The sequence below is a fragment of the Ceratotherium simum genome, chromosome 35 (assembly GCF_057802395.1).
Source record: "Ceratotherium simum simum isolate JZ-2026a chromosome 35, ASM5780239v1, whole genome shotgun sequence".
NCBI classification, from domain to species: domain Eukaryota; kingdom Metazoa; phylum Chordata; class Mammalia; order Perissodactyla; family Rhinocerotidae; genus Ceratotherium; species Ceratotherium simum.
In genome coordinates, this window is record NC_141934.1 from 10,072,680 (window position 1) to 10,096,840 (window position 24,161).

Here is a 24,161-nt window from a genome sequence, read left to right on the forward strand (position 1 = left end):
AGGTGGCACTTTGACCCTGTTTTGAGAGAAAGGTTAGAGAGCAAGGCAGTTTCTGTCAGATTCTATTCACCTTCTTTAGGCTCTCGATTAGAAAAAAGATTAGGATCTTTGGAGTAGGCATATAAAACTCCCAAACCAAACCACTTACCACTCCTACCCCCTCTGTCAAAACACACACTCACACCCACACCCACACCCACACATATGCACATACACACCTGCCTACAGCTAGGAGACCTTTTGGGCTTTGGATATGTGTTCAATAATCTTTTACTGGGATGCGTGATACGTTAATGATCTGATAAAACTAGAATACACTATTATTCTGGTAAATATCTTAATACTGCCTTTCAGAAACTGACTTTAAAAAGAAGATTAAGCCTTTTATTCAGGAACATATCTTTTGATATTTCTGTCTTTATCAAATCCTGGTTTGTATTAGAACCTCTATTTCAGTGGAGATTATCAAGAAAGTTATTGAAAAACAAGTTTAGGTACATCTGAATTTTTCAAATTTTCTCACCCATTTCAGAGTGGTTTTTAGATATAAATTTGAAATGAGGTCCATACTACTTTCAAACTAAAATCTACTTTTTTAGATTTTGTATTTCCATTTGGATGAATTTGTTACCTTGTTTGTTTTATTTATTTTCATATCTCTAGAACTCCTCAAACATGGATTTCTTATTCACTTAGATATATTTTATTATTATTTTGAATTGTATTCTAGGCTTTTTGAAGTAAAACTTTTATACCTAGAAAATCCAAATAGGTTGACTAAGATACTAGAAAAAATAAGAGTTCAATTAAATAAGTAATATTCCATTTAGCATTCCACCTAAGTTAGAAAGTATAATGGAAAAAAGAGGCACATTTATCAGAGCAAAAATTACTTAAGAATAATGTAAATAAGAACTATGTATGATTTTATATAATGAAAACAGTAAAAATAACTAAATTTTTCTTGAAATTTGACATGATTTGAAATTTATGTGGAAGAATGAATAGATTAGAATACAAAAGATTATTTTGAAAAACTAAAGCTAATGAAAGGAGATTAATCCTACAATATAATAACGCATGCTTTTAAAAAGGCAATAATATGGGGCTGTCCCAGTGGCTAGTGGTTAAGTTTGTGTGCTCCACTTCGGCGGCCCAGGGTTCGCAGGTTTGAATCACATGTGCGGACTGATGCACACCGCTTATCAAGCCAAGCTGTGGCGGCATCTCACATACAAAATAGAGGAAGATGGGCACAGATGTTAGCTCAGAGCAGATCTTCCTCAGCAAAAAGAGGATGATTGGCAACAGATGTTAGCCCAGAGCCAATCTTCCTCACACACAAAAAATAAATAAAGTAAAATAAAATAAAAAGGCAATCATTAAAACGGTATGATACTATTTGATTTGATTATTATAACAATTTAAAACTCATACATAAGAATAGCTATTATAAGAAGCTAGAAATTTCGATGGACAACGTGAGTTTTGGATTTTCAGATGCGAAAATTGTGACTGTTACTTGTCATTAAGGTATGACTATGCTTTAGGAAGCAGAGGGTTTTTGTTTGTTTTCTTTTTGCTGAGGAAGAGTCACCCTGAGCTAACATCTGTTGCCAGTCTTCCTCTATTTTGTATGTGGGTTGTCACCACACCACAGCATGGCCGCTGACAAGTGGTGTAGGTCTGCGCCTGGGAACTGAACCTGGGCCAGCGAAGTGGGGCGTGCCGAATTTAACCACTAGGCCATGGGGCCGGCCTGGAGGTTTTTTTTGAACTTGGAACTGCTTTTGACACATAGAATAGTCACTATGTTTTAGGATTGGAATTTTCAAATTTTATCTTTAAAGTGGTGGTGCTAAAATTGGTGAGGATTATAAGAAACAACCTTTTCACCTACTTTTTTGGGGGGGAGGGTGTTGAGAAAAGGTTTGTGCACAGGTTGTTGGTTTTTTTGAGTTTGTAGTCATGGATAAGATATGTTATGCTAGCATATGTTGTTACAAAGATAGAGATTAGTTTCATGTTTATTTGGCCTTATTAAGCTTTGTTCTGTTTCATTGGCTCTAACGTGTCTAATAAGACACCATATAGAGCCACGATGTTCTTAGTAGAATGCTATGAAATATTGACATTTTATTATAAATTTCAAATGCGCTATAGACAATGATAATTATAGACATTGATTCTGTGGTACATACTTACAGTAAATTTATATCATCAGCACATGTCCATGAATAAACTAACCCATTCAACTAGAAATGTTGATCTGTTTTCTCAGCTTTTCATGCTGACGTTAGTTTGCTAATTGTTTATTTTTGTTGTCTGGTGCTGGAAGATAAGTCATAGCTCATGCCAAAGATTTAAAAAATTTATGAGAGGAAAAAGTTTTAAGAAGAGAGAATTATATATTAACTTAATGTTTTTGTGAATTGGGGAAAGCTGACCACATTTTTTTTTATAACAGCTTTATTGCGATATAATTCACATACCATAAAATTCACCCTTTTAAAGTGTGCAATTCAGTGGTTTTTCATGTATTCACAAAGTTGTGCAACCACTATCCAACTCCAGAAGATTTTTATCTCCCTCAAAAGAAACCTGTACCCATTTTCAGCCATTCTTCATTTCTCCCATCCCCTAGTCCCTGGCAACCACTAATTTACTTTTTGTCTCTATGGATTTGCCTCTTCTGTACATTTCACATAAATGGAATCATTCAACATGTGTTCACTTTCTTTTTTAGCAGCAGAATATCTGAATCCAAGTCTGGAAACACCAGCATTCCTATCAAAGCAAATAATTTGAGCAAAACCTCAGTTTTATTGCTAGACTGGATTTCACATCCTAGGAAGTGGGATGATACATGAAAGTGTAGATTTGATGGCAAATTCATCAACCCAATGAGGGAAACATTTCAAGGAGATGTTCTTTCGTTTAGAATTATTAGTGTTGCAAGAGGGAGGAATGCTTGGGAGAAATGTGAACAAGAAAACCCTTTACAATGCTAAATAAAAAAAGGAAAATAAAAATAATATTTGTACATTTCAGTTAAATCTTTCACCCTATTTCGGTAGTTTTTTGCTATTTGATTTTTGCCATTTACAGTATGTAGTTAACCTGAGCTGCTAACATGGAAAGTTATCTTTGTACTATGTGCTATATGCAGAAAACTGCCAGTAATTTTGTTAGATGGTATAATTGATAAGTACTAAGAGTATTTTGTGGAGGTTGGATCTTCTGAATTATCTCCCATACAGGTCAGTTAGTAGTTGTCTTACATGTGCATTCAGAACTTAAATAGAAAATTCTTTATGATCTTAATTGCTGTTGCTTAATTTGGTAATCAGAGTGTCCACTGTCTGACCCATTCATATACTTTTGAAATAGGAAGAAAAAGCCCTCTTATGTTTTTATATGTATGGCCAGATAGACAGCACTTTAAAAATTAGCATATGAATGTTTTGACTATCTCACTTAAGACAGCCTGTCAGTTTGGCAGCTCTGAGCCTGTTATTTCTGTCTTCCCTTTTTTCATTTTCATGTTTTGACAAATGAGATTGTACTTTTGACAAGTGATTTGTACTTCATCTAAGGATTTCAAAGTGTTTTCAATTTATTTATTAAACTATCTAAAGATCATTTTACCTACCAATTTTGGGGTAATGTAAGATTCCCCCTAATACAAATAAAAATAGAAAGTGATAGTACTGGAGTTCTTGCAATAAAAAACATTATTGGACAATAATTATTTTTCAGAATAATTATTGCTTATTTTTCAGAAACTTATGTTTCTTTCAACTGAACATCTTTAGACTTAGGCCTGGATGTAGTACTGATTTAAGGGGAGTGGCCCCTTTTTGTGTTACTTGGGAGAGTGTATCTTTCAGAACCGAATCTATTTACGAGTATCCCTTGATAAATGAATACCATGCTGAAAATTTTATTGCAAAAGAAAATTCTACGTATTTAATCTTATATGACCAACATTAAATTCACTCATTCATTCAATGAATATTTGAGTACCTGATATGTGCTGGGAACTGTGAAAGTACTGGACTTATAGTGGTGTACAATACAGATAACCACTGCATAGAACTTATTGTCTGTTGGTTGACATAGAGATCAAATAAGTAAATAATGTAATTTCAAATTGTAATATGTAGTTTGAAGAAAACAAAGCAAAGTAATAGAATATATAGTGAATGTGGGGAGGGGAGTGAATTTTGGTCAGGAGGCTTTCCTGAGGCCTTGCTATTTGAAAAGAAATTTGAATATTGAGAAGAAAATACCTATTCTGGAGGAAGAGAATTCCAGGCAGACATAACTGTAACTGTCAAGGTCATGAAGGAAGCATAAGAAGGCAGGTCTGACCTCAGCACAGTTAAGGGAAAGTATGGTAAGAGATGAGGGTGAAAGGTAGAGGCTAGATCATGTAGGGCCTTGTAGGCCGTGGTAGAGGCTTTGTATTTTATTCTTTGTGCAAAGGGAAGCCTTAAATGGGTTTTAAACAGGTGAAATGGATGATCTGATTTGCATGATAGAAAGATCATCCTGGCTACACGGAGAGACTGAATCACAGGAAGCAAAGTTGAAGCTACTGTAGTAGTCTAGTTGATATTAATGACATCTGTGACTAAAGAAGAAGGGGTAGAGGTGATGAGAAGCGGCAGGATTTGGATTAGAATTTGAGATAGAGAGCTGAGGACTTGCTAATGGACTAGATGTTGAAGGTGAGGAAAGGAGAGGAATCAAAGGTAATTAAAGTCTGAGCTGCTGGATGAATAGAGATGCCATTAATTGAGATAAAATAAGACTGGCACAGCAACTGTTGTACCATAGGTGCCAGAGCTGGAGCCACCACTGTTGGAGCTGGGTGCTGGATGTCACAATGAGCTCCACTGGCACTGATGACCATAGTTATTGGATGTTGCTGTGGCTACTGCCAGAGTAAATTCTCTGTCACTATTCTTTGTGTCACTTGCTTCACATTCAAATTTCTGGCAAAGAACCAAGCCTAGGCATTGTTCTTCATGCTAGCTATCAGAAGGTAGGGGAAAGTAATTATCTAACGTTGTTGGTTTCTGTCATGAGAGAAGACTCAGGTAACGGGGAATTCCCCCAAAACAGAGGATGGAAGTTTAGATACCAGGCAGCTGAAGAACCACCATTAAAAAGTGCCAGTTTTGTGAATATAATCCATTTTGTTGCTTATAAATTTATAATTATAGAGTTAGGCAACAAATGATTAGAGGGGCTTCAAATGGACCTCAAGAATAATATTTTATCTCTACTGATTTCCTTTTCTCATAGCCTATTTCTGCCCTGAGATTGGGAAGAGATCCACTTTTCCTATGTTTCTTTTAATGATAGAGAAACATAGCCTCTTTTGGTTAAAAAAACACAAGTAAGTAAGCCTCTAGTTCAAACATCTTTCTTAAGTAAAAGTTATATATTAAAACACACACACACAATTACTAGCATTGCACACTCAAGAGTTCTTTTTTTTTTTTTAAAGATTTTATTTATTTATTTTTTCCCTCCAAAGCCCCAGTAGATTGTTGTATGTCATAGCTGCACATCCCTCCAGCTGCTGTATGTGGGACGCGGCCCCAGCATGGCCGGAGAAATGGTGCGTCAGTGCGCGCCCGGGATCCAAACCCGGGCCGCCAGCAGCAGAGCGCGTGCACTTAACCGCTAAGCCACGGCGCCGGCCCTCAAGATTTCTTTAGGAAGGTTAATAAACCCAACAAGATCTAGGACTCAATGAGAAAGTCCAGCATTCAATCGTTTTCCAGTGACACTTATTAAAGTACATGGGTGCTAACCTGGAAATATTTTCATTGTCATCTCTTTAGCAAGCAATTAATCTTCTATCATAAGAATGCTATGACTGTGTTACATATTTTCTCATATAAGTCAGATCAATGGACTCTAATATTTTGGGCTACAATCTTGTTACTTCTCTCTACCAGGTAGCCTTGCTCACAGAGCATGTATAATTTTGCTGCTATATAATTTACCAGTCTGGGAGAAATTTCAGCGTATGTTGTTCAGCAAAGAGTGTTGAACTTTGTTCTGGCAGATAGTTGTTGCTTGTAGATTAAGTTTGCCTCTTTCGAGTTTTGTTTTTAAGCTTTGTTAGGGTGAGTTTAGAGTATATTTTACTCTAGGCCCGTTTATCCCTTCTATAAAGACATGACTTTGAGGAGTGATGTCAGCATCATGACAGTGTGAGTTGTTCCCTTTGTCTCTCCCCTCTAAGTTACAACCAATTGGATATTCATTGACCAGCAGAGGATTCCCTACCCAGCACAACAGGATGCATAAGAGATCCAAGCATCTATACAGCTGAAGGTGGGTAGACGGGACCCCTAGAAGGCAGTGGAACTAGAGGAGCAGCCCCCTCCCCCCTCCTGTGGCAGCAGCCATCCAGGGCATGGATCCCCACACTGGCCCACATGCCAGAGAGAAAACAGGCATGATTTGCTCCCTGCCCATCTCCCAGCACACTCAGCCTGCTCTACCGTGAGTGGCCCCAGCAGGGACGGAGAAGGTGGATTGGGTTACTCCCTGCCCATCTCCCAGCAGATCCAGTGTGCACACCCCCTTCCCCAGCAGTGGCCAGGTCTTTCCAACAGTGTGGATAGTATAGAAAACTTAGATTTTCATGGCTGGGGGCGGGGGGGGGGGTGGCGCTCTAACCTGAGTTTTCAAAACACACTGGCTAGCGCCAGAGACCAGAGGCTGCATAGTGAGCAACAGCAAAAACCTCTCCCTGCTTAGCCCCTGCTCCCCCCTAGCAGTGGCAGGTGGAACCTGTGACCAGAGGCTTTAGGAACCACAGCTGAATCAGTGACCCAGCCCCCAGTGGCAGCATCCCTGACACCAGCTCCACCAGCAGCAGGGGCTGCATACAATTCCCTGGGTCGCCAGGCTCCTGGCAGCGACAGAGACACCCATGAACCCAGCACCTCCAGCAGCAGTGCAACCAGTGCCCCAGACAACCCAGGAGCAGCAGTACAGGTGGTGCACAGGGCAGCAGCATCCTAGCCCATGGAGAACCTGCAGAGAGCCAGTGGAGGAACACAAGACCCAGGTGACCCTGGAAGCAGTAGAAGTGCTTGCAGCCTGGTGGCCCCGGTGGCGACACTTGAGACTAAAGAGAAGGCACCAGCAACCCTGGAGGCACAAGTGGCACAAGGAGAGCACTGATGATGCCCTTGGCAGAAGCAGTAGAGGGTGGAAAGTGCAGGCTCTCAAATACAACCAGAAGCAGCACAGAATCAAAGTAACCAAAGCCGTACCCAAATAAGAAAGGTGGTTACTACCACAAATGCACTGGTAGAGGATCAGTTCATCAAACACCATGAAGAACTACAGGAACATGGCAGAACAAAAGGAGAAGGACAGCTCTCCAGAAACCAAACTTGAAGTCACAGAAGATTACAATCTAACTAACAGAGAATTCAAAATAGCTGTCATAAAGAAACTCAGGGAGTTACAAGAAAACTCAGCAAGACAGTTCAGTGAGCTCAGGAATAAAATTAATGAACAGAAGGAGTACTTCACCAAAGAGATTGAAACTCTGGAAAAAAAAAACAAACAAATTCTGGAGATGAAGAACACAATAAATGAGATGAAAAATAAGGTAGAAATCATTAAAAATAGAGCAGGCCATATGGAGGAGAGAATTAGTGAGCTTGAGGATAGAATCCTAGAAAGGAGTCAGGTGGAAGAGAGAACTAAGATTTTTAAAAAATGGGGCCGGCTCCGTGGCTTAGCGGTTAAGTGCGCGCGCTCTGATGCTGGCAGCCCGGGTTCGGATCCTGGGCGCGCCCCGGGGCACCGCTTCTCCGTCCAGCGCGAGGCTGAGTCCCACGTACAGCAACTAGAAGGATGTGAACCTATGACATGCAACTGTCTGCTGGGGCTTTGGGGGGAAAAAAGTGAATAAATAAAATCTTTAAAAAAAAAAAAAAAAAGATTTTTAAAAAATGAAGAAATTCTTTGAGAAATATCTGACTCAACTAGGAAAAGTAACATAAGGATTATAGGCATCCCAGGAGAAGAGAGGATGAAGGAGCAGAGAGCTTATTCAAAGAAATAATAGCGGAGAACTTCCCAAACCTGGAAAAGGAACTGGACTTGCAAGTACATGAAGCTAAAATTACCTCGGTACAAAAAGACCTTCTCCAAGGCATATAATATTAAAACTGTCAAAAGTCAATGACAAAGGAAAAATATTATAGCCAAGACAGGAAATAGCAAGTGCTGGAGAGGATGTGGAGAAAAGGGAACTCACATACATGGCTGGTGGGAGTGCAAACTGGTGCAGCCACTATGGAAAACAGTATGGAGAGTCCTCAAAAAATTAAGAATAGAACTACTATACGATCCAGCAATTCCACTGCTGGGTGTTTATCCGAAGAACGTGAAAACATGAATGTATAAAGATACATGCACCCCTGTGTTCATTGCAGCATTATTCACAATAGCCAAGACTTGGAAGCAACCTAGGTGCCCATCAAGGACGAATGGATAAAAAAGTGGTATATATATACAATGGAATACTACTCAGCCATATAAAAGGATGAAATCTGGCCATTTGTGACAACATAGATGGACTTTGAGGGTATTATGCTAAGCAAAATAAGTATAAGGGAAAAAGTCAAATACCGTATGATCTCACTCATAAATAGAAGATAACAACAATAACAAACAAACACATAGAGACAGAGATTGGATTGGTGGTTACCAGAGGGGAAGTGGGGAGGGAAGAGGATGAAAGGGATGATTAGGCACATGTATATGGTGATGGCTTGCACTTAGTCTTTGGGTGGTAAACATGATGTAATCTACACAGAAATCAAAATATAATGATATACACCTGAAATTTATATAATGTAATAATCCAGTGTTACCTCAATAAAAATAAGAAAAGAAAAAATATTAGGGGCAGCAAGGCAGATGAAAATAACCTACAGGCCTTCAGCAGGTTTCTCAGCAGAAACCCTACAGGCTAGGAGAGAGTGGAATGATATATTCAAAATACTGAAAGACAAAAACTATCAGCCGAGAATACTCTATCCGGTGAAATTATCCTTCAGAAATGACAGAGAAATAAAAGCTTTCCCAGACAAACAAAAGCTGAGGGAGTTCATCGCCACTAGACCTGCCTTCCAAGAAATGTTGAAAGGAGCTCTCCTATCTGAAGCTAAAAAGCGAAGGTTTACAACACCTTGAGCAAGGAGATAAATAGACAAAATAAGAAAATTGCAGCCCTATCTCAGAATAGGTTAGTAAACACTTAATTATAACATAAAAGATACAGGGAAAGAAAGCATCAAAAATAACTATAACCAATACAATTTCCTTACAAACTCACAACCCCAAAAAGAAGACTTTGTGATAACAAAAGCATAGAATGGGAAGAGGAAAGGAATGGAACCTGCATAGGCTAGTGGAGATAAGAGGCTATCAGAAAAAAGACTATCTCCTCTATGAGATCTTTTATATAAACCTCATGGTAACCACAAAACAAAAATTCAGAGCAGAGTCACAAAGCATAAATAAAGAGAAAATACAGAGAAACATCACAGAAAACCACCAAACTGAAATGGCAGACAGAAATACAAGGAAAAAGAAACAATGGAAATATAGGACAACTGGAAAACAAGAGAAAATGGCAGTATTAAGTCCTCATATATCAATAATCACTCTAAATGTAAATGGATTGAATTCTCCAATCAAAAGACACAGAGTGGCTAGATGGATTAAAAAGCAAGACCCAACAATATGCTGCCTCCAGGAAACACATCTCCTTAGAAGGCTCTAAAGACAAACAGAGGCTCAGAGTGAAAGGATGAAAGATGATGCTCCAAGCAAATGGCAAGCAAAAGAAAGTGGTGTAGCCATACTTGTATCAGACAAAACAGACTTCAAGATAAAAAAGATAACAAGAGACAAAGATAGGCGTTATATAATGGTAAAAGAGACATTCCAACAAGAAGACATAACACTTATTAATATATATATATACACCTAAGACAGGAGCACCAAAGTATATAAAGCACCTATTAACAGACCAAAAGGGAGAAATTGCCAGCAACACAATAATAGTAGGGGACTTGAACACCCCACTTATGTCAATGGATAGATCATCCAGACAGAAAATCAACAACAAAACAGTGGACTTAATTGAAACACTAGACCAGATGTACTTAATAGATATATATGTCATATATATATCTATAATGTGATATATATGTGTGTGTGTGTGTGTATGTGTGTGTGTATATGTATATAAATTCTCCCCCAAAACAGTAGAATACACATTCTTCTCAAGTGCACATGGAACATTCTCAAAGATAGACTATATGTTGGGAAACAAAGCAGGCCTCGATAAATTTAAGAAGATTGAAATCATATCAAGCATCTTTTCTGATCATAATGGTATGAAACTAGAAATCAAGTACAAGGAAAAAGCTGGGAAAGTCACAAATATTTGGAGACTAAACAACATGTTACTGAACAACCATTGGATCGGTGAAGTAATCAAAGAAGAAATCAAAAAATACCCGGAGGCCAGTGAAAATGAAAACATAACATACCAACTCTTATGGGTTGCAGCAAAAGCAGCACTAAGAGGGAAATTTATAGCAATATAGACCTCCTCAAGAAACAAGAAAAATCTCAAATAAACAATCTTACATTACACCTAAAAGAACTAGAAAAAGAACACAACCCAATGTCAGTAGAAGGAAGGAAATAATAAAAATCAGAGCATAAATAAAAGAAATAGAGACTAAAAACACAATAGAAAGGATCAATGAAACTAAGAGCTGGTTCTTTGAGAAGATAAACAAAATTGACAAACTCTTAGCCAAACTCACTAAGAAAAAAAGAAGTCTCAAATAAATAAAATCAGAAATTAAAGAGGAGAAATTACAATGGATACCAGAGAAACACAAAGGATTATAAAAGAATACTATGACAAGCTATATGTCAACAAATTGGATGACCTAGTAGAAATGGATAAATTCTTAGACTCATTCAACCTCCCAAAACTGAATCATAAGAAATAGAGAATATGAATAGACCAATCACATGTAAAGAGATTGAAACAGTAATCAAAAACCTCCCAAAAACAAAAGTCCAGGTTCATCTCTGGTGAATTCTACTAAACATTCAAAGAAGGATAGGATAATACCTATCCTTCTCAAACTATTGCAAAATATTGAAGAGGACAGGTAGCTCCCTAACTCGTTCTATGAGGCCAACATTACCTTGATACCAAAACCAGACAAGGACAACACAAAAGAGGAAAATTACAGTCCAATATTGCTGATGAACATAGATGCAAAAATCCTCAACGAAATATTAGCAAATCGAGTACAACAATACATTAAAATGATTATACACCACAATCAAGTGGGATTTATTCCAGGGATGCAGGGATGGTTCAACATCCACAAATCAATCAATGTGATGTACCACATTGACAAAATAAAGAATAAAAATCACACAATATCTCAATAGATACAGAGAAAGCATTTGGCTAGATCCAACATCCATTTATGATAAAAACTCTCAATAAAATTGGTATAGATGGAAAGTACCTCAACATAATAAAGGCTATGTGTGACAAACCCAGAGCCAACATCATATGCGATGATGAAAAACTGAAAGCTGTTCCTCTGAGAACAGGAACAAGACAAGGATGCCCACTCTCGCCACTGGTATTCAACATAGTACTGGAATACAGACAGAGTATTGCTTTTAGACAGAGCAATTAGGCAAGAAAAAGAAATAAAAGGGATCCAGGTAGGAAAGGGAGAAGTAAAACTGTCACTGTTTGTGGACGACATGATTCTATATATGGAAAACTCTAAAGAATCCACAAAAAACCTATTAGAAACAATCAACGATACGGTAGAGTTGCAGGGTACAAAATCAACATACAAAAATCAGTTGCATTTCTGTACACTAATGATGAACTAGCAGAAAGAGAAATCAAGAATACAATCCCATTTACAATCGCAAGTAAAAGAATAAAATACCTAGGAATAAATTTAATCACTTTAATCGATTTAAGAGGAGGTGACAGACCTATACACTGAAAACTATAAGACATTGAAAGAGATTGAAGAAGACATAAAGAAATGGAAAGATATTCCATGCTCATAGATTGGGAGAATAAACATAATTAAAGTGTCCATATTACCTAGAGCAATCTACAGATGCAATGCAATCCCAATCAGAATCCCAATGACATTGTTCATGGAAATAGAACAAAGAATCCTAAAATTTATATGGAACAACAAAAGGCCCCGAATTGCCAAAGTAATCCCAAGAACAAAAGAACAAAGCTGGAGTTATCACACTCCCTGACTTCAAAATACACTACAAAGCTATAGTAATCAGGGCCGGCCCCGTGGCTTAGTGGTTAAGTGCACGCGCTCCGCTGCTGGCAGCCTGGGTTCGGATCCCAGGCGCGCACCGACGCACCGCTTCTCTGGCCATGCTGAGGCCGCGTCCCACATACAGCAACTAGAAGGATGTGCAGCTATGACATACAACTATCTACAGGGGCTTTGGGGGGAAAATAAATAAATAAATAATTTTAAAAAAAGCTATAGTAATCAAAACAGCATGGTGCTGGCAGAAAAATGGACACACAAATAATAGAACAGAATTGAAAGCCCAGAAATAAAACCACACATCTATGGATAGCTAATCTTTGACAAAGGAGCCAAGAACATACAATGGAGAAAGGAAATTCCCTTCAATAAATTGTGTTGAGAAAACTGGACAATCACGTGCAAAAGAATGAAAGTAGACCATTATCTTACACCATACACAAAAATTAACTCAAAGTGGATTAAAGACTTGAATGTAAGACCCGAAACCGTAAAACTCCTAGAAGAAAATATAGGCAGTACCCTCTTTCACATCAGTCTTAGCAGTGTCTTTTTGAATACCATGTCTACTCAGGCAAAGTAAACAAAAGAGAAAACAGACAAATGGGACTATATCAGACTGAAAAGCTTCTGCAAGGCAAAGGAAACCATCAACAAAACAAAAAGACAACCCATCACCTTTGTGAAAGTATTTGCAAATTATATATCCAAGAAGGGGTTAATTTCCAAAATATGTAAAGAACTCATACAACTCAATAACAAAAAAATGAACAACCAATCAAAAAAGGAGCAGAGGATATGAACAGACATTTTTCCAAAGAAGATATACAGATGGCCAACATCACTAATTATTAGGGAAATGCAGATCAAAACTACTACTATGAAATATCACCTCACACCCATCAGAATGGCTATAATTAACAAGACAAGAAATAAGTGTTGGAGAGGATATGGAGAAAAGGGAACCCTCATACATTGCTAGTGGGGATGCAAACTGGTGCAGCCACTATGGAAAACAGTATGGAGATTTTTCAAAAAATTAAAAATAGAAATACCATATGCTCCAGTTATTCCACTACTGAGTATTTATCCAAGGAACATGAAATCAATAATTCAAAAAGATATATGCACCCTTATGTTCATCACAGCATTATTTACAATAGCCAAGACATGGAAGCAACCCAAATGCCCATCAACAGATGAATGGATAAAGAAGATGTGGACGATGGAATACTACTCAGCCTTAAAAAAAAAACAAAATTGTGCCATTTGTGACAACGTGGATGGACCTTGAGGGTATTATGCTGAGTGAAATAAGTCAGACAGAGAAAGACAAATACTGTATGGCTTCACTCATATGTAGAAGATAAACACATAGATAAGAAGAACAGATTGGTGGTTACCAGGGGAGAAGGGGGTTGGGAGTGGGCGAAAGGGGTAAAGGGGCACATATGTATGGTGAGAGATAAAAACTACACTATTGGTGAACACGATGCAGTCTATACAGAAACTGAAATATAATGATGTACACCTGAAATTTACACAATATTGTAAGCCAATATGACCCCAATAAAATAATTTTTAAAAAAAGCCACATGACTTTTCTGAGGTCTCTACTGAATGTCCCAAGTGTTCCCTCCACTCTGGCTGGTTGGAACTTGAAAGTTTTCAGCCCTGGTGAGCTGTGGCAGTTCAGTTTATAGCTTCCTTTTTCCTAGCTTTGTGGAGTTTTGCCCTATATTGGGCAACTTTGTATTCAGCCAAAACTCAAGGAGACCTCTGTGTTGATATCTGGAGCACTTTGTCTGTGTAGCGCCCTTAGAGGTCTTCTTCTCCATTTCTCTACCCTAAATGTTCTGGCTACTTTGTTCTCCTCAAACTCTGATCTCTGTCTTCCCAACTTAGCAAGACCATTAAGCTCTGCTTGGGATGCCCTTCTTGCTCTGTGGTCCGGAAAGTGCCTCCAGGCAGAAAGCCAGGGTGATCATAGGGCTAACCTCATTTGTTTTGCTTCTCTCAAGGTTCATAGTACTGTGTTACCTGTTGTCTGAAACAGTATTTTCCTCATATTTTATCCAGTTTTCTAGTTATGTCAGGAGACATAACTCAGGAGAGTAACCCTGGTCCCAGTTGCTCTGTCATGAACAGAAGAAGTCTCATGAGAAAAATGATTATATCACTGAAACGCATGAGCATTGGTTCTGGCAGTTTGTGGCCCTTAAAATATAATCAACACAAATCCATGATATTTTGAAGAATGAGAAAAAAAATCACGGTTAGCACAGTAAAACAACAACAATACTAAGCAGATAGCGTTATATACAGGATATATTATGTGTGTGTATAATTACATACATAATTTAATCTTCCCAACAACCATATTTAGGTAGGTGCTATTATTATGTCCATTTAACAGAGCTGGAAATTGAGGAACAGAAAAATGAAGTAACACAAGGTCACACAGCTAGTATATGGTGGATCTAAGGTTTGAACCAGGCAGTATTGGCCAAATAAAAATTGCTGCCTCAGGAAACTGGGTAGTCTCCCACCCATCCCAACTGGGCAGTGAATTATGTTGTATTTAGAAGCATTGGGGCCGGCCCGGTGGTGTCTTGCTTGGGTTTGCATGCTCTGCTTCGGTGGCCTGGGGTTCGCGGGTTCAAATCCTGGGCGCAGACCAGCGCACCACTCATCAAGCCGTGCTGTGGCGGCCTCCCACATACAAAATGGAGGAGGATGGGCATGGATGTTGTTAGCTCAGAGCCAATCTTCTCCAGCAAAAAGAGGAAGATTGGCAACAGATGTTAGCTCAGGGCCAATCTTCCTCACCAAAAAAAAAAAAGTAAAGCATTGCTCAAAATTCAGTTCTGTTCCCTCCCTCTCTTTCTTTTATCTTCTTGCTCTAAATTCCATCCCTGGAAGAATCTTTTTTTTTTTTTTTTTGAATAACCAAAAGCTTTATACATATCATTATGTGAATGACCCCCAAATCTCTTTATAGCTGTAGCTATATATCCTTAACTCCAGACCATACCTCCACCTACCTACTCCACATTCCTGGGTATCTTTTATCTCTGCCTCAGACTCTATAAGTCTCAAACTGAATTCGGTATCTACCTGTTCTTTCTGTGATCCATACCTCAGTTAGTGGGGTGTCTCTTTTTTCTAAAAGATGATGAAAAATTTTAGAATCGTCTTTAAATCCTTCTCTCTGTCCCTTTCATGTAACAGGTTCTTAGGACCTGTTTTACTTGTGAAATGTCTCTCAACAAGGTCCTTTTTCTGTTTCTGCTGCCCTAATTCAAGACTTCTGCATCCCTTATCGATCTATTGCAACAGAAACTTATTTGGCCTTCCTGTCTTTATTGTTCTCCTATTCTTTCTATCTTTCACAGTACTTCCAGAGTTAGCATAAAACTCAAATAGGTTTGCCAATACCTTGATTAAAATCCCGTGCACTCATCATTGTATTCTAAGTCGGGAGTTAAGAACAAGGCTTTGGAATCTTAACAGTCTTGAATTTCCTTTCAACTACTTTCTAGCCAAGATACTTCAGGAATTTACTTAATTCTTTAGCTGTAATTTCCTCTTCTGTAAAATGGGCATAATAATAGTTCCTCTTCTTAAAGGTGTTAGGAAGAATAAAGGAAATAAAAAAATATATAAAACATTTTAATGCTTGGCACATAATCAATAAATGATGGTTATTATTATTGGTGTTAGGATAATAGCATTCACAGCCCTCTAACCTTAACTTCACTGCACCTTGCCTTGCGTTATAGGTTTCAGATCTTTTAGATGACTTGCTAATGTGTCCCACATTGTCATACCTCCATGTTTTGGCTCATGCTCTGTTCCTTCAATCTGGAACACTCCTCCAGAAATCCTTTCTCTGCTTGTTGAAAGAATACTGTGCCACCTCTGCTGTAAAATCTTTATCAGTTACCACAGTCAGAATTAATTGCTCTTTAGGGTTTCCATAATCTTAATGAGAGAATATGCTATTAGTTATTTCATTCTTCTACCACTTAGCTTGCGTTAAGAGCTTGCGCTCTTAAGAGTCAGATGAATAGCAAGATCAGTAAGTGTTAGCTGCTATTTTTATTGATATTTTTATTAGTTGTGCACCTGTCTTCTCCTTCAAACTCCACCAGACTGCTATCTCCCTAAGGGCAAAAATCATCTGATTTTTGTCTCCTCTCACAGTGCCTAGTACAGTCCCTTGTATATAATGAGTACTCAGTCAATGTGTGTTGAATTTAAAGGATTGGCCTTCGGCCTCTCTGACACTGCCTGATAGTGGAAGGAAGTGAGGTGGGTAAGGTTAGAGGTGATCCTCTCTGGAGGTTGTGGAGCAGTTTCCCTCCCAAGGAATGGAAGCATAGTCCTGCATCAAGTTGGCTACAAGGCAGAATTCTTACTGTAACAAGTTATTTTAGTTTTCTTTTTTTTTTTTTTTTATTTTTTAGCAACACATGGCCTTGATATTCTGAAAGCACCCAATGGTGTGAAATATCACTAATGAGGCAAAATTTTTTAATCTGAAATATACTTCTACCTTTGTCCCTTTACTTTCCTAATACCTCTTTAGATACTTGAAAATAATTTAGAAGTCTTCAGGAAAATTAATATATTTTCCAAATACTGCTTCACATTGAGCTTAATAGTCTACTTCTAAACACAATAAATGTAAATAAGTATGAGGCTAGCTTTTTCAGGCATTTACCCTGTGATCAATGTCAGACATATCACTCCTTAGGAAATCTTGAAGAAATTCACAACAATGAAAAAAGGTGTGTTTTCTCCATTCATTTCCTCTTTCTTGCTTTTGTTCAGATTTGAATAGACAAGTAGTTATTGAGGAAAATACTATTTTAATAGACTGTTTTACAGTATCTGCTTTTAAGGGAAGTGGTTTGCAAAGTGCTATCTTAAAAATGAAGGAGTTGTAAAAATGCCTTTTAATAGCTGCAGATCTGAGAAATTGTGTTCTCACTGTTTCATATTGGATCTTTGAAACACTAAACTAAATTACAATATTTCGAATTGTGTTAGCTTGGTAGCTCTATATAAATAATTCCTAATGGAGAAAGTGTATTGGTATAATGGTAATTCTATAAATATTTCAGGTATAATTACCGATTCAATTTGGATAAAGCAAAATAAATAAATAAATACACAAAGAAAAAATATAAGGTGATTTAAGATAGTATTTGTATTTAAAGGTTTCTAGGTAATGGTCCTCTATTGAGTGGTACCTATTAAGTGAAAGTTGAAACACTCACCAGACAGCAGGGGAAGAAATGCCATACAAATAAGTGACCCAAAGGATATACCTAAAAAATTGAAAACCAGTTTAAAGCCTTGTATCACTTTGAAGTTTTAGATTGATTCTGTCTTTCTATAGAAACATGAATATATGTTCTCTCTCCTTTCCTGATACTGTCCACTGTTTTCAGACCCACTCTCCTGCAATTTAAATAACTTTGTCTTTTATTAAGTCCAACAACATCTGAGCATGAGAGATTGCTCTTCAGTCCACAGACCAAGCATGGTATGCATATGGATTCACAAATGCCTTCAGAAAACCACCCCACAGATTAGGAACCACGTAGGTCCCTTAATTTACATATGGGAAAGTGAAGCCTTGAGTGGTTTAAGTCAGCAGTTACAAATTACGACTTGCAGATGGAATTTAGACCTACAGGCATGTTTTGTTTGGCCTGTTAGGATGCTTTAAATATTTGAGCAAGTAGTTAAAAATCAGGAAATTTTTAGCTTCTCATGAAAATTTAGAGAATCTGGCACCTTTGGACTGATATTCCTGCATGACGTCAATCGACTAGAGTTATGTAGCAGCTACCTCTTTTGCATGATTCATGTAGCTCCAGGTTTACAATCCTCACAATTCCCTTTTGTCTTAAACCTGGCTCTGTTTCACTTATTCACATCACCTGCCTTGCCCTTCTGAAAATTTTTGTTATATAGCAAGTCAGAGGCAGAGTAGAAAGGAGTAACTTTTCTCTTGGGCCCCTAAGCAATTGTAGGTTCCTGCTCCCATCACTTAGGCATTGGTTTATAAGCCCTGGGTTCTAGCCCTTCCATTTGCCATTGACTTGCTGTGTGGCATTGACCAGGTCACCTAACCGCTCTGAATTTCAGTTTTGATATCTGTCAAATGGTCATAATAAGCATTTTAATCATGCACATAGTTTTAAAAAAATCTAAAGTGACATAAAAAACAGCCTCATACATAGTTAATATTTTGTTATATATTAGATTGCTTAAAAATGCTGCTTCAACCCTGTCCTTTGCCTACTGTTAATACTTTCAATGCCCTGCATTCTACAGGATAAAGTACAAATTTCTTTGCCTTACAGTGTTCCTTACCATTTGGTTCCAACATACCTTGCCAAAGTATCTTTTACTTGGAATGGAATGGAATGGAATTTCACTCATTCACTATTCTTTTCTTTTTTCTGCCCCGCCATTCATTCTTTTATCCCATAAATATTGAGCACCTCTGCTGTACCGGGCACTATTCTGGGCACTGGGAATTACAAAGCTGAACAAGACAAAGTCTCTGCCTCTAACATTCTCATACTTAAGTGTTATATTTTAGGGAGGTCAGTATTTTGTGTCTTGACTACATCTTACATATGCTTGCCTCCTTTACTCACACTATTCTCCTTTTTCTTTTTCTTTCATTGTTTCATTCAATAAATATTTATTGATTGCTTATTGTGTCAGGCACTGTTCACTGGGTGTTGGTATTAGACCAAAGTCCCTGCTTCCTTGTAATTTATGTTCTTGTGGGATGAAAAAGACCTCACATAAATAAACAAATAAAATATATGTCATTAGGGCTATGAAGTAAAATGTAACAGGGTAAGAAAGATAGAAAGTAACAGTATGTGGGTCATGGTCCTATTATTTTAGAAGGGATGATGAGAGACAGCCTTTGTAATATATTTTAACAGAGTCCTGAAGGAACTGAGGGAAGGAGCCACGAGACTATCTGGAGGAAGAGTGATTCACGCAGAGTGTGCAACAGATGTATGCTTGACATGTTCAAGGGACAGTGAGGGGGTCAAGATGGCAGGGGCTGAGAAGGGGAGTGGGAGAGGGGTAAGAAATGAGTTCCGAAAGGTAGAGGGGTCCAGATCCTGAATGGCATTACTGGCCATAGTAAGCACCTTGGCTTTTGGCTCTAGAATGAATTGTATCTCCTCTAAATTTTTACTTCACATTCCTTTGTGAAACCTTCCTTGACCATCCCTGTTTACAATGATTTCTCCTTCTGACTCTTGGAACACCTATTGACCACATAATTCATTTTTTGCTTAACTGACAGAGGCAATGCCTGGTTGTCTTCTTAGAGGTCTTCTGTTCTGTCCTAACTTCTTTGTAACTTCATCCAGCATAGGGACTTGGTCTTATACTTTTTTATCCTACATGATGCTTTGCACCTAGTTGGTACTTAATATATGTTTGTTTTGTGAGGCTCTGGCTTCAGATGTCAGCAGTAGGAATTTGCAAGCCATGTCTAAGAAAGAAGTGAAAGGACTCTGTGATAGATTAGATATAAGGAATGATGTTGAGGTTTTAGTTTGTGATCCTGGAAGAATAACAGTGTTGTGGGCAGATAAAGGAAATTTGGGAAGAGAAACTGATTTTGGGGTAGATTGATGAATTTGGTTTGGAATTTATTGAACTTTCCATGCTAGTAGAATATGCAGTTTAAGCTGTGCAGAATGATTTGGATATGTCAGAACATATATAGAGTATTGGTATTATTTGTGACTGCTGCCTGCAGTAAGTAATTTCAAGAGCAGGGACAGCCTCTCACTCATATTTCTAGTGCCTGGAACAGGGGCTGGTGAATAATAGGTGCTTAAGTCATAGGCACTGAATAGTTTTATTGAGATGAGAGGTAAGGTTGGTATGTAGCTATGATGCACATCATGGAAAGGGCATAGGGTCTGGAGTCAGGTCATCGTGGGTCTGAATTCCAGCCCCACTACCTTCTATGTGTTGTGGTCTTGGTTGAGCAAGTGACCCCTCTGAATCTCAGTGTCCTCATCTGGAAAAAGGAACAATAAAATCTTCCTTGCATTATCTATCCTGTGAGATAATGAATGTAGGCATAGGTCCTGGCATAGAGTAGTGGGTTAAGAAATAGTACCTATGCATGCAGCTGTAATTGTTGATATTATTATTAAAAAGATAATGCTTTCATCATTGAATTTCAGACTCTTAGGCTTAGAAAAGATCTCAAGGGTGGCCCCGTGGCTTAGCGGTTAAGTGCGCTCACTCCACTACTGGCCGCCTGGGTGCGGACCCCGGGCGCGCACCGTCGCACTGCTTGTCCGGCCATGCTGAGGCCACGTCCCACATACAGCAACTAGAAGGATGTGCAACTATGACATACAACTATCTACTGGGGCTTTGGGGGAAAAAAAAAAGGAGGAGGATTGGCAATAGATGTTAGCTCAGAGCAGGTCTTCCTCAGCAAAAAGAGGAGGATTAGCATGGATGTTAGCTCAGGGCTGATCTTCCTCACAAAAAAAAACAAAAGAAAAAAGAAAAGATCTCAAAAGTAAACCATTTCAGTTAACTATTTTGGGTATTTTAATGACATTTATAATCTGATATAGTGAGTGTCCAATCTGCATATAGTCACCCACATCACCCAATCCTACCACTGCATGTAGAACTCTGAGAGTAATAAGTTAAACATTATTGGAACGTTGGACTCACTACATCAGTTACTATTATTATGAACATTAGTTAATATTCTAGTAGCTTACACTATCCATTATATTCCCAGCTACCAAAATAGCCTCATAGAATAGGAGTTGATACATATGTTTGATGACAAATAATAGTAGAATTCCATAGTATTTTGTATTTGGAAATATATCTCCTTAAATAGGGTGGAATCATTTTACAGAAGATGAATGAAACTCAATCTCCATAGCAATTACTACGGTAATAAAATTAGCACTAAATTTAGAGAAGCAGAGTCTATTCTTGATTAAATTTTATCTTGTCAGATACCTCAAATTTTTTTTCTTCAAATCACACATTAAGATTTTGCATCCTTACCCTCATACACAGCTGGTCGGAATGCAAACTGGTGCAGCCTCTATGGAAAATGGTATGGAGATTCCTCAAAGAATTAAAAATAGAGATGCCCTATGACCCAGCCATCCCACTACTGGGAATCTATCCAACGAACCTGAAATCAACAATCCAAAGAGGCTTATGCACCCCTATGTTCATTGCAGCATTGTTCACCATAGCCAAGAAGTGGAAGCAACCTAGGTGTCCCTCGACTGATGATTGGATTAAGAAAATGTGGTATATATATACAATGGAATACTACTCAGCCATAAAAAAAGACAAAATCGTCCCATTTGCAACAACATGGATGGGCCTGGAGCGTATTATGTTAAGTGAAATAAGCCAGAAAGAGAAAGACAAACACTGTATGATCTCACTCATATGTGGAATATAAACCAACACATGGACAGAGAAAACTGTACTGTGGTTACCAGGGGCAGTGGGGGTGGGGGGTGGGGGGTGGCCACAAGGGGTGAAGGGAGTCATATATATGGTGATGGACAAACAAAAATGCACAACCCAAAATGTCACAATGTTAAAAACCATTAAAACATCAATAAAAAAATAAAGAAAAGATTTTGTATCCTTTTGGCTAGGGTCCTTTCCTTTTCCTTTTTTTCTCTCGATATAACTCACAAATTTAGGTACCTCTTTTGAGATAGTTTCCTGATTTTGTAGATCTCTTCTGGCTCTGATTCCTTAGGAGCTGTTGGGTGCCTCAGAAACTGTATGTACTTTTTGCTTTGGAGTAGATGTCGTGGCACTAAGACCCAGAAACCGTTTGCTCTGTGTGGCTGGAGCTGGGCAGGCTGTGCTTGCACTGAAGGGAAGGAAGTCATTAGTGCAGACTGAGCTGTGGAGTTGGGTTCTTGCAGGATTTCCTTCCAGCCTTTCCCCACTAAGGTTCTTGGGAATTAAAAAAAAAAAAATCTAAACACACAAACCAAGTTTTCCTATTTACAGTATTCAGGGAAGGTAGACATTTCGGGAAGGGCAGATCCTTTCCCCCAAGTTCCAAGAAGGAAGAGAAAACAGCGTAAAGAAGCTCTGATTACAGATCTTTGGAATTTTCTTTGCTAAATTTTACAAACGAGAAATACACCCAGAATTTTGGGAATTGCTCCAGGCTGCGCGTGAGGGTTTGATTGCTTGTCTAATCTTTTTTTGAGAAGAGGAGAATTCGCCAAAAGGCGTTTGGATGGCAGGAGCCCTGCTGGGTTTCTGCAGCAGCTCGTGTTCTCAGTCTCTTCTCTGAGGGAGGGTCTCTGCAGCCGGCGTGGAGACCCCTGCCGCAGGCTCCTTTTGCAGGCGCTGGCTGGAGGGGAAAATGCCCCGCTCTGGCAGGAGTACGCTGGTTGTTGCTGGGACTTCCTAGCCCAGTGGGAAGTGTGTTCGTGGTTTGGGGATACTTTTCATTGAACTGAAGGCGAAAAGACTGGACTCTTTTGGGCTTTTTCCCTTCGCAGTGAATATGGGAAAGAATTAGGGGGTGGGAGGGAGGCAGCATGACTTGCAGTCGCCGCTGCCCTGCGTCTGCCCCCAGCCCCCAGCCAGCATCTTGATGTTCCACGTATCGGCTGTACAAATATGATGAAATGGCAGCCCCGGAAGAAGGTAAGTGTCCCGGAGTGGGGACGGGGCCCTGATGCCCGACCCAGGGGAGGGTGACAGGGGGCGGTTGCCCTCGGGTCCCTCCACCCCTTCCATAGTTTGCTGGGCCGGCCGGTCCAAGCAGCTCTGTCCCCTTAGGGACTTGCACCAGTCCCTTAGGGATGAGTTACCAAGTCTGGTCTGCGTCCACTGCCCGCTTAAGTTTTTCCTTCTTGGTATGCCTGGACTCTCAGGGGTGACAGCTCAGAAACACCCATTTGCTTTAGAAGCCCTTTGGGGCCAGTGACACCATTAACTTTGCAGGAGCCAGCCAAGAGCTGCCAGGGTCCAAGAACTAGGTGGCGCCCCGCCTAGGGCGGGGAGGCATTTGAAGATGCACCCCAACACATTCCAGTGTCCCCGCAGGTGGGTGTTGTAGCACCTACTTCCCCAAGGGGTTAAAAGGCTGCCAGCCGCTGGCAGCCGCTTCCCCAGGGCCCCGCTGGGGGGCGAGCATCCCCAGCACAACCGCCCAGCAGCTGGTTCCCGGGCAGCAGGGCTGCGGGGCCTCCTTTCCCAGCGCCTGGGGCAGGGCCCAGGCTGGGCCTTCTGCCCGCGGGGCTCCTGGGCTGCCGCGTGGGCCCGCGCGAGTGCGCGCGCCGGCCATTGTGCACGGGTGTGTGTATGTGCGTGTCAGCGTGCACGGCGTGTGTGCATCGATCGTGGGGATGAGGGGGAGGGGGCACTTTGCTTTTTGCGAGATTATTTCCTAATATGGCTCCTTTGTTGAGAACTCAAGAAAAAAAAAATCCAGTGGTTCTATCAAAATAAATTGCTATTGGTCCCAGAAATAACGTTTCTAAATGTGGGACTGGTCGCTACCCCAGGAGGTTCAGGGAGAAAGACAGCTTTCTTCAAGTTGTTGGTGACTGTAGGTTTGGCTAGGGCTCCTTTTTCTAACTTGTCTGACTGGTGCTGTTAGGGGAAGCCAGTAGTTCACTGCATAGCAGGACTTCCTTCCCC

The 24,161-nt window shown here is 39.5% G+C and overlaps 2 protein-coding genes across 2 annotated transcripts in view; both read left to right on the forward strand.

The window, feature by feature from the left end:
• Positions 1-6,704, forward strand: part of LOC147912451 (tetratricopeptide repeat protein 28-like) — a 177,980-nt gene extending 171,276 nt beyond the window's left edge. The window contains exon 3 of the mRNA XM_087424021.1: positions 6,266-6,704. Coding sequence (XP_087280147.1) covers positions 6,266-6,355 — 90 coding nt within the window. The 3' untranslated portion in view covers positions 6,356-6,704. The remainder of the gene's footprint in view (positions 1-6,265) is intronic.
• Positions 6,705-22,257: 15,553 nt separating this feature from the next.
• Positions 22,258-24,161, forward strand: part of TTC28 (tetratricopeptide repeat domain 28) — a 412,509-nt gene continuing 410,605 nt past the window's right edge. Inside the window, exon 1 of the mRNA XM_014787030.2 lies at positions 22,258-23,162. Coding sequence (XP_014642516.1) covers positions 23,136-23,162 — 27 coding nt within the window. The 5' untranslated portion in view covers positions 22,258-23,135. The remainder of the gene's footprint in view (positions 23,163-24,161) is intronic.